A 14655-nucleotide genomic window follows, 5' to 3' on the forward strand; every position below is an offset into this window, starting at 1 on the left:
AAAATGCTCCATTGAAACCCATTCAAACTGACATTTTTGATCCCACAGCCATCAGAGCAGAAAAACAGGACTTGTATTATTTCTGGGTGTCATTCTGGGCTTTTGACTCTGAATTTGTCATTTTTACATTATATATATATATATATATATATATATATATATATATATATATATATATATAAACACACACATTTTCTTTCAATTTTGAAAAGCACATTTTGTGCGCAGATCGATACGACTGTGTGTAATATTACAGCAGGTCCTAAAGGGTTAAATAAATAAAGGTTTGTGTTTATTGACTGACAGTCTGCAGGTAAACCTGCAGAACCAGATAGCTCTGTAACACACACACACACACACACACACACACACACACAGCGGTGGGTTCTGCAGGTTAGCCTCCGCTCATTAATCTCCATGGAAACAGCATCCATTATTAAGCAGTTTTAAACTGAGACTTCCTGGGAGATAGGCCACGCCCACCACACACACACACACACACACACACACACAGAGCTACCTGCCTCCATCAGATCAGCTGTGGCGACAGCAGACAGACGTGGATGAGCTCAGCTGAGACGTCCGTCCTCATCAGCAGATAATCAATAATCAATACTCAGTGTTCTGAGTGGAGCTGATGACATAACAGTCTGACCTCTGACCTCTTCACGCAGTGTGGGAGGAGCGTGTTGTCCTTCATCATGTACGTCCTCACCAGAGGATTTAAAAAGGTCACAGACATAACGACAGATTAACCCTTTCAATCCTGGATCAGCATCACTCTTCTGGTGCCGCGCTAAGACGCCTTCACGAGTATTTAACCCTTTGAACTCTGAGCCAAATGCTTTACTTTCTTTTGAAATCATGAGGGCATTTATTCCCAAATCCATCATTACTGCATCAGCCAGTAATCCTCATCCAGCCTTTTTCAGGACAACTTTTCGTCTAATTTCCAGATTTCGATGACCTCATAGTCGAAACAATTAACCAAGTCACGTTAGAAACTCCGGGGAAAATGTCTATTCATTATATATATATATATATATATATATATAGTTATAATTTATAATTAGCATATTTCTATTATTATAAATAATATATAGATAATTTTTTTGCAGAATCATTATTATTATTATTATTATTGTTATTATTATTTTAAGCATTTCCTTGTTTGTTACTTTTAATTTTCAGATAATTTTCTTGTACTTTTTTCAAAGTTGTTTTTTTTGTTGCAGATTTTTTGTGTCATTTATTCCGAAGTTTCTCATTGCCCTTTTTCCCATATTTTTAGTAGAAATCAAGCCAATTTGCTCTGGGTTTAAAGGGTTAAACTGTGGTTTCAATCACCTGTCAGAAAAGTCTGTGAGATTAAGTGGTGAAAATATTCAAAATATAGCACATAATTACAATGATATTGATTTAAATAAAAAAAATTAGCTGGCTAAAAACTAAGCAGCTGAGGCGAAGTTTGCTCAGAAACACGCAGCAGGTGTGAAGGTCGCTGTGGTCAGCTGTTTGAGGGGAAGATGGTTTCTGACTGCGGTTTGTTTGTCACGCTGCAGATTGTGTGACTTTAATCACCTTTATGCACAATGTAAAGAATTAAGAGGATTATTATGCTGCAACTAAAGTCTGTAGATCCTTTACTGAGCAAAACATCCACAACAACAAAAGACAGCGTCAAACCGAAGCCAGCGGCTCAGCCAGGTCAGCACGGGGTTAAACATCTCAGACGCCCGAGGAACAGACTTAACTCCGACACGTGGAGGGCAACGCAGTAACGTAATGATGTCACATATTTGTTTTGTTTGTTTATTGTTTATTCACCGAGTCGATAACAAATGTAAATACAAACATGATTTTAGGTAAAAATAGACGTGTGAAACGGGACACTGATAAATTATCCAAAGCTCGTAAATATGAGCCCAGACCTTAAAAGAGGTACACCTTTACAAAATATAAATTTCATCCTACAACTTAACTCTGATCTAAAACTTCGAGAGCATTCAAACAACTCTGAGATCCTAAAAGTATAATAATAATAATAATAAAAATAATAATACATCCACATTCACTAACTGTCATAAACTAAAGTAACCACTGATCAATGAACCGTTTACTGACAACGTGATTACATCACATCTCTCTCACACACACACACAGAGTGTGTATGTTTACATGTCATCACCATGTGTGACACCGATGCTGCCGGAGGATTATGGAAGCTTAACGTAGTACACACACACACACACACACACACACACACACTCTCACACGTAGTGGATTACCAGTTAAACTGAGTTTCGATGTGACGTCTGAGTGACATCATTGTGTGGCACCTTCAGTTACAGCGGACGGCGGAGAGTGTGTGTGTGTGATGGTGAGTGTTGACATCAGGATGAGCAAAATAAAGATATTAAACTGATATATGAGACTTTATATAATCTTAGATATTGGATGATGTTATAAAGTGATATGAAATAAACGGTGGTTTTTCCCTTTTTTTCACTGAAACTTAACTCAACTACATCTCCCATCATGCCTCAGCCCAAAAAATCTCTCTCTGTGAACCCCCAAACTTGTCAGCATCATTAGACCCACGCTGGCTGGTTGCCCTCGGTAACCAGAGGAGGGGGTCGGCCATGTGCCTTTGGAGGCTTTCTCTTGGTTACCATGGAAACCAGCACCCCCTACATTCTGTCAATGGCCTTATTTAGAGAGGACACACACACACACTCAGACACACACACACACATTCAGCGGTGGTTTCAATACCACAACAGAAACGAAACTTCAGCTTCTGCTTCTATTTATAAAGTTTGATTCTGACAGTTTGATCTGGTTGTTTGTGTTCTTGTTTATTCAGAGTTTTTCTAAAACTCAGAACTCAAAGACGAGCAGACCATCGAAACTAAAACACGTCCACCAAATATTCTTTGTACGAAAACAGGCTGAAGCCTGCAGGTACGCCAGAAACTGTCCGGAAACAGACCTGAAACGGGCCCAAAACAGAGGTAAAGCAGCCCCGAAACAAACAGAAAACAGGCAGAAACAGACTAAAAACAGGCTGGAAACAGACAGAAAACAAGCCAAAATCAGGCAGAAAATAGAACTGACACAGGCCAAAAAAAGACCAAATGCAGGCTTGAAATAGACAAGAAAACAGGCTGAAATCAGGTAGAAAACAGGCTGAAACTCAGCCGACAACAGACCAAAAACAGGCTGGAAACAAATTAAAAAGGGCAGAAAGGCAGAAAACAGCTAGAAAACGGGCAGAAAATAGACTAAAAACAGGCTCGAAACAGACAGACAACAAGCCAAAAATAGAACTGACACAGACCGAACAACTTTCCAGTTGTACAAAGAAATTAAATTATCATCAATTAATTAAATAACTGATTTACATAAAAGAAGAAGAAACTGGAAAAAGTGTCGACTCTCAGAGGAAGTTTAATTCTGTTAAATCTAAAGCAGATGTGGTCAGAGTGTGTGTGTGTGTGTGTGTGTGTGTGTGTGTGTGTGTGTGTGTGTGTGTGTGGTTTCTCTGGTGTCACACAGGGTTTCTATTCCTAGTGAAACAGGAAGTGGAGCTGCTGACAGGGGGAGCTTGTCATGAACCAAAACCTCCGGAGTCTGAATGTCCTACAGAGAGACAGATGTCCTAATATGGTCGAGAGACAGCTGGTGGTGTGACAGCTGATGTCTGACAGGAAGTGACAAACTTCCATAAAAGTCGAAACTCTTTGTTTTCAGCCGCTGACGTGAAGCTCTGAGATAAAAACTCACAGAATCTGATCACGTTATGATCAATCACTGTGGATCAGATCTGCTCAGACACTCATCACGTGTCTAATCACAGTCTGGTGTTTCCCCTTGATCTCTGCTGGGTGTGGGGTTCCTCAGGGGAACGTCCCGGGACCTCGGTTCTTTTCATTAAAAACCAAACACCAAATGTTTAAGCAAGCCACTTATGGATGGATGTCCACTGTTAAAAGAACGCTCAAATAAATAACAGCAGCTCTAACAGGTTGTTCTGTAGCAAATTAAGGTTCTCACAAGTTGTTTAAGCATTTAATGAGAACGCTCTGTTGTAGATGAGGACGTTCTGCAACAGAAAATGGTTCTGTGATGTTCTGTAGTAGATAAATGTTCTCACAAGCTGTTTAAGCAGAACATTCTGTTGTAGGTAAAACATCCATGAGGGTGTTCTGTAGTAGATAAGGATCTATCCAGGACATTCTTTAACAGATACAGGTTCTATGGGGATGTTCTGTAACAGATAAAGGTTCTATGTTGACACTCTGTAGCAGATAAATGATCTGTCAGGGCGTTCTTCAGCAGATAAAGGTTTTATGAGAGTGTTCTGTACTTGATTAAGGATCTATGAGGACTTTCTGCAGCAGGTAATAGTTCTATGAAAACGTTCTGCAGCAGATAACGGTTCTATTATGATGTTGTATAGTAGATAAAGGATCTCTGAAGATATTCTGCAGCACATTAAGATATAAAAAGAACATTTTGTAGCAGATAAAGGTTCTGTAAGGACATTCTGCAGCAGATAACGGTTCTGTAAGGACGTTCTGCTGCAGATAAAGGCTCTGTAAGGACGTTCTGCAGCAGATAACGGTTCTGTAAGGACATTCTGCAGCAGATAACGGTTCTGTAAGGACGTTCTGCTGCAGATAACGGTTCTGTAAGGACATTCTGCAGCAGATAACGGTTCTGTAAGGACATTCTGTAGCAGATAAAGGTTCTGTAAGGACGTTCTGCAGCAGATAAAGGCTCTGTAAGGACGTTCTGTAGCAGATAAAGGTTCTGTAAGGACATTCTGCAGCAGATAAAGGTTCTGTAAGGACGTTCTGCTGCAGACAAAGGCTGTGTGAGGACGCTCTGTAGCAGATAAAGGTTCTGTAAGGACGTTCTGCCCTGTGTGTCGCTGCAGTGAAACCTGAGCTCTCTGTGTCTCTGCAGCCTGAAACTGGACTCCTGCAGAACGACGCTGTAGAAAGTGGAGGGGAAAACTTTCTGTTTCCAGTCAGAACCAAAACAACAACAGATCACTGAGGAACAAGACAAATTCTTTGGAGGGTACTCACAAGTAGTCTGATGTACTTCTGAAATTATAAGAGAACTGGCAGTTATTCTCATTTCTGACTGATTCATTATTTAACACACAGATGTGTATCTTCGGTTCTCAGAGTGATCTCCAGTGTAGAACAAGGTGAACACGCTCTGGAGAAACTGGAACCAGTTCATATTCAGTCGTTCTCAGGTAGAACTCTGTATTGTTCTGTAAAAGTCTTAATGTTACATCAGTTGTAAATTAAAAAGCTGCACTGTCCCTTTAAATCTGTTACAGAGAGCAGCAATGACGTCACAAAGGGAACCACACCTGCACACAGGAAGTCTCACTCTACCATCTGTCTCCATGACAACGCCTTCTCTCACAGCATCACCTCCAACACCTCGTCACCACGGCGATAATTAACGAGGCGACAGCAGTCAGAGATCCGTCTCAGCTGATCAGATTTGATACTGAATCTATAATCGACGTCTTTGATCGGCCGTGACTCACCTCTTTCTCACAGACGAACAGCTGATCTCCCCTCAGAACCACAAACCGGTTCTTCCAGATCTCTCTGAAGATCCCTTTCCCGCAGAACTTTCGGATCCAGCCGACCTTATCGGGCTGAACGTGCTGCGGCGCCGAGTCCTGCGGACCCTGAACAGGAAACAGGAAACAGGAAGCTGTCAGAGGAGCGCCGTCAGAGCAGGTGAACTGTCATAAACTTCCTTACTCAGCGTCATTCCTGCGACAAACTTCTTCTTCTGTCTCTTCAGTCTTTTTCAGCACATTTAAAATGTCTCTAATTTAGATTTTAGTTTGAAGTTTTCGACAGATGTACTGATGGAAAAGGCGAACTTTATTACGGAGGCAAAACAGGAAGGTTTAACGTGCATGTTGTTGCTCAACTGAAGAATGAACAAATATAGTTCATCAGGTTATAAACTATCTAGTAATAAAAAATAATACATAAAAATAAATGTAACAATAAAAATGGTAAAATAAAAATAAATAAATGAATAAAGACACAATTTTCATTTGCTAAAACGATCAATTAATAAATACACGTATACCGATAAAATTGGTTAAAATAAAGATAAAAAATTACAATACTGAGAGTGATTTGCTACTAAAAAAATTAATTTATAAATATAAATGTAATTAATAACATAAAATAAATCCAAATATGTAAAAATGCTGAGGTCCATATACTACTAAAAAAAATCTATTAATTAATATAAATGTAACAATTATAATTTATCAAATAAATCTATATAAATAAAACTGCTAAGACTCATTTACCAGTAAAAATGAATAAAAATCAAAGTGAGAATAAAATTAATAAAATAAAATAAATATAAAATCCCAAAATAAAAACACTGAGATCAAGTCCTCCAACACATTCACCCCTCCTGATCGCCACACACCTTTTGTCCTCTGGGGTCATTGTGACCCCGCCCTGTTTTGACTGTTATTTAAAGCAGGTTGTATAAATTGAAGTCTGTGTTACACCTTTAGTCTTTCTTCAGTCAACACATTACCACACATCTTTCCCCTCGTTTTGGAATTTAGGGCAAATAGACCTTGTTTATAAAAAACACATTTTAATGGCAAAAGATTTGATTTGGGGTCAGATTGACCCCAAGGACAACACGAGGGTTAAAAGTAAATACATTAAATACTAATAAATTACCTAAATCGTCCAAAATGTTTGACTTAAATTTTAATATTTAGTGCACAATTGCATTTATTTTTTCTGCATATTTGCAGCCACTGAGAAAATCTGCTGTAACTTATATAATGTAAGTTAAAAGTTTTTCACTGTATTTATCAGCTGTTTTTGACCAAAAACCTGAATCAGTGAAGGAGAACAATAACATCTGATCATCTTTTATAGATTTTTTATATATTATGGCTGTTGAAGAAATTAAGTTGTTTTTTCTTTTAATGTGAAGAAAGAAGAACATTTTCTTTGTAGGTTTCTTTCAGTGCGACAGTGACGCTCTGTCTGCGCTCTGTCTGCGCTCTGTCTGCGCTCCGTCTGCGCTCCGTGGACGCTCTGTCTGCGCTCCGTCTGCGCTCCGTGGACGCTCTGTCTGCGTTCTGTTGACGTTCTGTTGACGTTCTGCTCGGGTTAAACAGACTCCTGCTGTGATTTCTGCTGTAAAGCTGTTTTCTGTCGCTGAGGAGAAAAGCTCTGCTGTTGTTTTGAGACGACGTGAAGAAGAAAAGGCCGCAGCTTCTCATTCACTCTCTTCTTTTGTGATTCAGATTCGGTCACATTCTGCAGCCGCGGCGTCTCCAACCAACTGAAGGAACTTTTATACCCTGAAAAACTACAAATACCACGCAGCCGTACTTCCTGAGTGTACAGTGAGGTGAGTTTCTGAACTTATTGATATTTGATCAGATATTTTCTGATATTAATCAACATTTTATGAACGTTTTTCTGTATTTTATTCATCTTAACATTAAAATTCTTAATACTCAAAATCATACCAGAACAGAACGTAAAACAACTTTCAAATATTTAAGATTATAGCCAGAACTTAACTTAATAATTACTATACAATTAATAGAACATAATAATAATTCTGATATGAAACTAAATGACTCTGCACATAAAATACAGTATAACAGTTGATAAACGACTCTGCACTTAAAATGTATATGTACATTAAAACGCACACTTAAACAATTCTACTGGATTATTAATATTAATAAGAATATTTTTCTATTTATTATTAGTAGCAGTGGCGCGCTGATCTCTTTGTTTACTGGTCACGGTGTTTTTGACTTCTGGGACTCTGAATGTTTAAAAATGAGTCTGACTTTTATTTATAAACCAGTTTAAAATCAGGAATTCGTGTATATTTTTCTAAAAAGAATTATCATATGTCTAGCTCCTTCTGGTGTTTTAAAATGTATTTAAATGTTATTTTATAATGTGTTTATTATGCACGATGCTTTAGATTCTTAATGTCAATCAGTTTGAATTGCCTTGTTGCCAAAATGTGCGATATAAATAAATGTGCCTTTCCAAGTGGTAATCGCATTAGTAGCACAGGTAGTAGTAGTAGTAGTAGTAGTAGTAGTTGTAGTTGTAGCAGTGGCTATAAGTAGTAGTGGTAGTTGGCTCTAAACTAGGAGACTGTTTAATCAGCTACAGTATTTAAGTCGTATTCATCTTGTTAATGTGTTAATTATTTAAGTTATAACAGAGTATTTAATGTAAATGATTATTTGTTATTATTCTTTATCATAATTTCTTGCTTTATGTTTTATTGTGAGAAACTTCACAACACTAGAAAAGTTAAACATGTGGATGAAGTAACAATACTGCAGCATATTACAAAAATTCATATATAGTCACTAGTATATTACATTATATTTTGATTTTTATTTAAGCCCTTGGTGTTGTCATGTCATTAGATTAGATTATTCAATGTTATTTTCAACTTATTTTTGACTTCTTAGTGTGTTTGTCCGCCGCTGTAACATTTACTTTCACTTCTCGTCTCATTTTATTTTGTTTAAACCACATTTAAAAGATAAAAACTGTGACTACAAGTCAGTATATGAACTGTCAGGTTTACTGTAAATCATATTTAATAAGTGCATCACATCACTTTAACTACCAACAACAAAAGCAGCTCAAATGACCATAAAGTTCCTGTAATCACTCACATTTATAGATCTGCGTGTGTGTGTGTGTGTGTGTGTGTGTGTGTGTGTGTGTGTGTGTGTGTGTGTTATGTAAGTCCGTTAAACGGCCTGTCCGGTGAGTTTAACTCCTCTGTCGTTAACGGCAGAAACCGGAGCTGTTCAGCAGATTCATGTCGCACCGGTGATTATTTCCTCTTTAACTCTCAGGATTATTTAAGTGTCAAAAATTGTTTTTATCTGTTTGGATTTTTAAGTTTTTACATTTTTTTCATTTTAAAACGTGTAAACCTCAATAGCGCTCTTATTCTGAAAACCGGAAAAGAATTCTTATGCAGCTAACGGCAGTTTTGGGGGGGTTTTACCTTCAAAATAAAGGCTTAAAACTAATCCTTAAGGCTTTTGTTCCTCGAGCTCCGGTTTTAACGGGGTAAAAACGGACCGTCACGGGCCGCCGGTGTCGGTTCCGTTGACACTCACCCGTTTCCCGGAGTTGTTCTTCTTCATGCTGCCGGCGGCGGATTGATGTCGGTACTTCTCCCACTTTGACGGTAACGTAACTCCGTTATTCCCCCACAAAGAGCAGCGGACCGGCGGGAGAAGAGGAGAAAAGCGGGTTAAAAACCGTTAGAGTGCCGCAGGGGACGACCGGAGCCTCCGCCTGAGCTCCGCCGCGCTCAGCAGCTGGTCCTCGGTGTGAGTCTGGTGGTCGCCCCGCTGTTCCGTGCTGCTGCTGCAGGGCTCCGCTGTGCTCTGACCGGCCAGGAGCCGCTCTGTGGGTCGGTGTCCGGTTACTCCTCCTCCCCATCCTCCTCCTCCTCCTGCGGACTCCCTGCTGGCTCAGCGGCTCCTCGGCAGCCCCGGAGCGCCCCCTACAGACAGAGACGACCCTCAGAGAGAGGAGGGGAGTCTTACGCTTAACTCAAGTTGGAAAACACCCCAAAAATAATTCAAGAACTTCTTATTTTGGACAAAAAAAAGTAATAATTATGCAATAAAAAACTGTCTCACAGAAAAAAATATTTTCTGGAAGACAAAACAGAAATGACATCATAAACAAATTTTTAAATAAAAAGCCAGTGATAATAATAATAGCACCGCAGAGAACCAAATGCAGTGAAGGACTTTGACTGTAGAACAGCTGAGTGTTTGACAGCCACAGCGCTGAAACAGACACATCTGCAGAGGTGGAAAGTGACTTCTTTAGACTTTTACAGACGACTTTGTGTTAGTTTCAGGTGTAATCAGACTTTGGATGAATTATTTGGAAACACCAGGACGCCATGCTCCGTGTCTCATCCGGCCGCTCGCGCTGAGCTCTCATTATTATTACCAGGGGCAGATGTAATGTTTTTTGGGCCCGGGGCCACAAGCACATGAGCTTATTTTCAGCCTTTCTCTAACTGTGAATGTCGGCAGGCTGTCGGCAGCTATAGGAGAAGTAGGCCGACTCAAAAGTTTTTAATTCCTGAGTAAAATGATTAACAGCACGGAAGTTTGACAGAAGCTGAAGTCAGAGTCCTGCAGTCAGGAGAGGTTGGCCTATTATCAGCACAATGTGCTTCAATTTACGTGAAGTTTGTTTAAGATGGAGCTTTTCATTTTTATATAATGCTGGAAAGTTTAAGAAATACACCATGGTCACATGAAACTGTGTCAGTGAACTATGAGGGCAAAAAACAAACAAGAAAAACAACAAGAAAAACGAAAAATAATCATTCTTTAATAGTAATCAAAGTAATATGTTCAGTTAATCATGATATTTTAGTTATGGTTAAGTAAGGTTAAGTAGAAGTATACAGTAGTAGAAAAGTCTAAATAATCTTTTTTTAAAAAGTAAAAGTACCTAAAGATTAAAAGTTGTTGTTTGATCATAAAATACTGATAATATAAATGATGTTAGGATGTGTGAAAGTACCAGACATCCACTTTTATATTTATGTTTTTATTTATTGAATATGTATTTGTATACAGATGTTTGCATATACAGTATATTTTTCTATTAATTAAAAATTAATTGTGCAGTACATGAAAACTGAACAATGGGACACAAGCGGGGGGGGGTTTGGTTGTGGGTCAGTCTGGATCAGTCTCTGATCCTCGGCTCACATCTGGATCAGTGTAATCCGGTTCAGAGTGGTCTGGATGTTGGCAGATGTTCTCAGGCTGATCTGATCTGGAGTCAGTTTCACTCTGAGCTCAGATCATCAAACTGGGTCAGACGCAGAGACGGAGGCTGATCTGCAGATTATCCTCTGACACGCTTCATTAAAGGCCCAACACGCACAAAAACACAACAACAACAGCTGATGAGTCCTGCAGGTCAAAAAAGGAAAAAAAAATCCAGCTTTATTTTATTTCATCAACGCCTCAACACACACATCGGAAATTAGACTCAACAATAGAAATATTAAAAAATGTCTATATATAATGATTTATTACTCTGTATACGTTGGTTTTGTACAACAGAGGTGAAAATATCAGCTAGTACATTCACTTAATACTGTATTTACAGTAAAACAGCTTAGAAAATTAAAAAATGAATGACAACATATAATTATCAATTATGAATGTATAAATGACTTTATTTCAAACCAAAAATTAAAACATTAGAAAACAAAAGCACAGTGTCCGAAAATGAGTAGGTCAAAATAAAACCTACATATCCCTTCCCCATAGTAATGAGCACATGAATACATCAATATTTGTAATAAAAAAATATTAAATATATTATTCTGCATAATGAGTACTTTTACTTGTGGTACTTAAAGTATATTTTAATGCTAACACTTTTGGCCTGAATACAGGATTTACATTCGCCCCAAAATAACTTTTACTGGGGAAAAAAAAAAAAAAATAAAGGAAAAATTCACCCCAAATATCAAAATACATATTTTTCCTTTTATCTGTATTGCTATTTATACATGGAGACAGTTTTGGTGTGAGTTGCGGAGGGTTTGAGATATCAGCTGCAGAGATGTCTGCCTTCTGTGTAATATAATAGAACCAGATACTTGTGAATAGGAGTATTTAGTGCAATGATATAAATGTCATATTGCAGTAGAATAAATGTAATTGTTGCAGAGGATCCAGTTGAATACAAGACATGTCTACAATAAAATAAATGAGTACTTCATATTTAAATTGTAACCCGACATATAAATCATATTAATGCACCATATGTTTTATGATGTTTTATAATAAATATTTTTCGCTTTTTTATCTCTGCAGGAAGTCCGGCCTCCTAAAATCTTTGACTTTGCTGAACACGTCGCAGAGGGAGCCTGTGATGTTTCTGACATCCAGAGCGTCACTTATCAAAGGTACGACGAGCACGGTTCATGAGCTACATCAGCTGTTTCACTGATAACTCTGCAACTCACACCAAAACTATTTAGACTGATAAACAGCAGTACAGGAAGGAGTAAAGATACATGTTTTTACTTTTGAACATTAACAAAAATCACACAACAACACAAACAGGACGACAGCAAAACGTAAACAGCTGCGGGGACATCAGGAGACAGGACAGAGGACTTTCTGTCACTTTCTTATGATTCCTGCCTGACCTTTGACCTCCAGCAGCTTCAGGAAGGAAGAATCACACCACTGACGGGAAGTGAGACGCGTGAGTGTGTGACGCAGCGTCATCAGTGTGTGTGTGTGTGTGTGTGTCTGTGTGTGTGTGTTCAGATGCTGACTGTGTTTCAGCAGAACTGACATCATCGTCATCATGAATCAGCTGACTGTACTTCCTCTCAGACACATCCGTTATCCCGTTTTGATTCATGACTCAGCGTCAGTGACAGCTGCGTCCTCAGGCATCATGTTTGGAGTTGTCCCTGCGTCCGTCCATACGTCTGCGTCCGTCCATACGTCTGCGTCCGTCCATACGTCTGCGTCCGTTTTGTGAAGGTGCAAAATAAAACAAATGATTAAAACAGAATATCGATAAATACCAGTGTAACAGTAAAGTGGTAAAAATAAGGTTTTTAACACAAATGTGCGAAAAGGATTTCGCACTTTAAAACTGAGCAAACTGGCTGTTTTTTTTTTTAAATGGGAAGAAAGTGATGAGCAAAAAAAGAAGAAATGACCCAAAATAAAAAAAAGCACAAGAAAATCAGTATAAATATTTCAATTTTTGTATTGAAACAAGTGTGTGGTACATACAGCAAATAGAAAAAAACAGACTATTTTTACTTTTTTTTTTTTTTTTTAACAAAGAGTTATTAAAACCTTTACCTTTATCAACACCATCCCATCCCACAGACCTTTGTAGATGTACAGTGGAGTTATGAGACGGGAGAAAATGTACAATAAAAATTGGAAAATAACATAAAATAAAATAAAATAGAATAATCCCAGACAGAGCTTTAGTAAAGGTAATATGAGGGCTGGTATATAAAAATAGGAACAAGCAGAAATAATCAAAATAAATTCATACATAAATAAAAAAGTAATTAAATGAATAAATTAAAAAAGTAAATGACACAGAAAATGTGCTTTAAAAAAATTTGAAGAATTATTATAATTTAATAATTCTTCAAATTTTTTTAGGTATTTAATTATGATTATTAGCTCTATATATATTTTTTTGCTTGATTTTTTCCCCCTCTTTTTTCCTTCGACAGTTTCCCCTCGGTTTTTGAAAGTAATTTACTTAATCTTCTAATTTGTTGCAATTTGTGGAACATAGCTAATTTGTTTTTTATCTTTTTCCCCATGTTTTTGGATGAAATCACCCCAGTTTGCTGAGGTGCAAAGGTTAAAATAAAAGTGATGTGGCTCCAGGTTTCAAAGGGTTAATGGATGTTTCTGCTCAGCAGATCTCAGATCAGATCAGCTGCAACATTAAAAGTTCATGTTACTGTGACTCTTCTGCCCCCTGCAGGAACATCAGCTCTCCGCAACTCTTCAAAAACAGTGAACAGGAGTGAACACGTGGATCAAAGTGAGCTCCCAGTACAGCCCCATCAGCACCAGTCCACATCTGGACCCGCGACTTTATCAGAGTCAAAGTTTAACTCTTTGAAACCTGAGCACTTTGATTTGGTCTCTCTAGACAACATGGGAAAAAAAGGCAGTGAGCAATTTGCAATTTCCCACAAATTGCAAAAAAATGAGTATAAGGTAACGAGAAAATTACCTGAAAGTTTGTTTGAGAAAAGGGTTAAAAACAACAACAACTAGGGACTAATGTCCAAAATAATCACATAATGATTATTATATATTATACATATTTGGAATATATATAATATTTTTTCAAGGAATTTTTCAGTTCATTTTCATGTTTGTTTGTTTTAACTATTTTTCTTTATTTCTTTTTGGGGGGCTTATTTTAAGGTCATTTTGTTTGTTGCTGACCTTTGGGCCATGTCTGGTTACATTGCTTACTGCCTTCTACCCATGTTTTTTTTTAAAATTTAAACCAATTAGCTCAGGTTTTGAAGGGTGAACCACTTTATGAAGAAACTGTCATTATAGATGGAAAAACTAATATTGCAAGAAAAGAGATAAGCAGAATCATGAAAACTTAAAAATATCAGATTCAGTTTCATATGAACAAAAATTCAGAGAAAGTTTGAAACATTAAACTTATTAAAAATTAAAAATAAAAAATCTGTTTCATTGAGTTAATTTGGATTTTATTTATTTGATCTAAACTCACAATCACACTGTTAAACATAAAACGTAATAATCTGATTTCCTGAAGACAAACATCCTCAATAATTAACGACACGAGTGGAGCAAACATTGAGGAAACATTAAGGAAACATTAGGACAACAAAAACAACAACAAAGGAAACATGAGGAGAACATTAAGAAGATGAAAGAAGTTAAAGTGAACATCAAGACACACGAGAAAGGAAATAAAAAGCAAAGATGAAGAAACACTGGAGGAAACGTCAAAGAAACGTGAAAAA

General features: G+C 37.6%; 1 protein-coding gene and 1 long non-coding RNA gene across 3 annotated transcripts in view; one reads left to right on the top strand and one right to left on the bottom strand.

Annotated features, from left to right (window-relative positions):
* The window catches only part of plekho1b (pleckstrin homology domain containing O1b), a 19517-nt gene extending 9918 nt beyond the window's left edge, over window positions 1-9599 (bottom strand). Inside the window, exons 1-2 of the mRNA XM_042489824.2 lie at window positions 9209-9599; window positions 5576-5722 (exon numbers count right to left, since the gene is read on the bottom strand). Coding sequence (XP_042345758.2) covers window positions 5576-5722; window positions 9209-9235 — 174 coding nt within the window. The 5' untranslated portion in view covers window positions 9236-9599. The remainder of the gene's footprint in view (window positions 1-5575; window positions 5723-9208) is intronic.
* On the top strand, window positions 5587-14560 carry LOC148188346 (uncharacterized). Of its 2 annotated transcripts, XR_015778031.1 has the most exons (4): window positions 5587-5774; window positions 7337-7443; window positions 11960-12051; window positions 13623-14560. It is a non-coding gene; the product is annotated as an uncharacterized LOC148188346 (long non-coding RNA). The 2 variants fall into 2 exon arrangements; XR_015778030.1 differs by having other exon boundaries at window positions 5637-5774; window positions 11960-14560.
* Window positions 14561-14655: the final 95 nt, after the last annotated feature.

Source organism: Plectropomus leopardus, chromosome 11, assembly GCF_026936395.1.
Source record: "Plectropomus leopardus strain MGB_pleo_1.0 chromosome 11, ASM2693639v1, whole genome shotgun sequence".
In the NCBI taxonomy this organism is placed as follows: Eukaryota; Metazoa; Chordata; class Actinopteri; order Perciformes; family Serranidae; genus Plectropomus; species Plectropomus leopardus.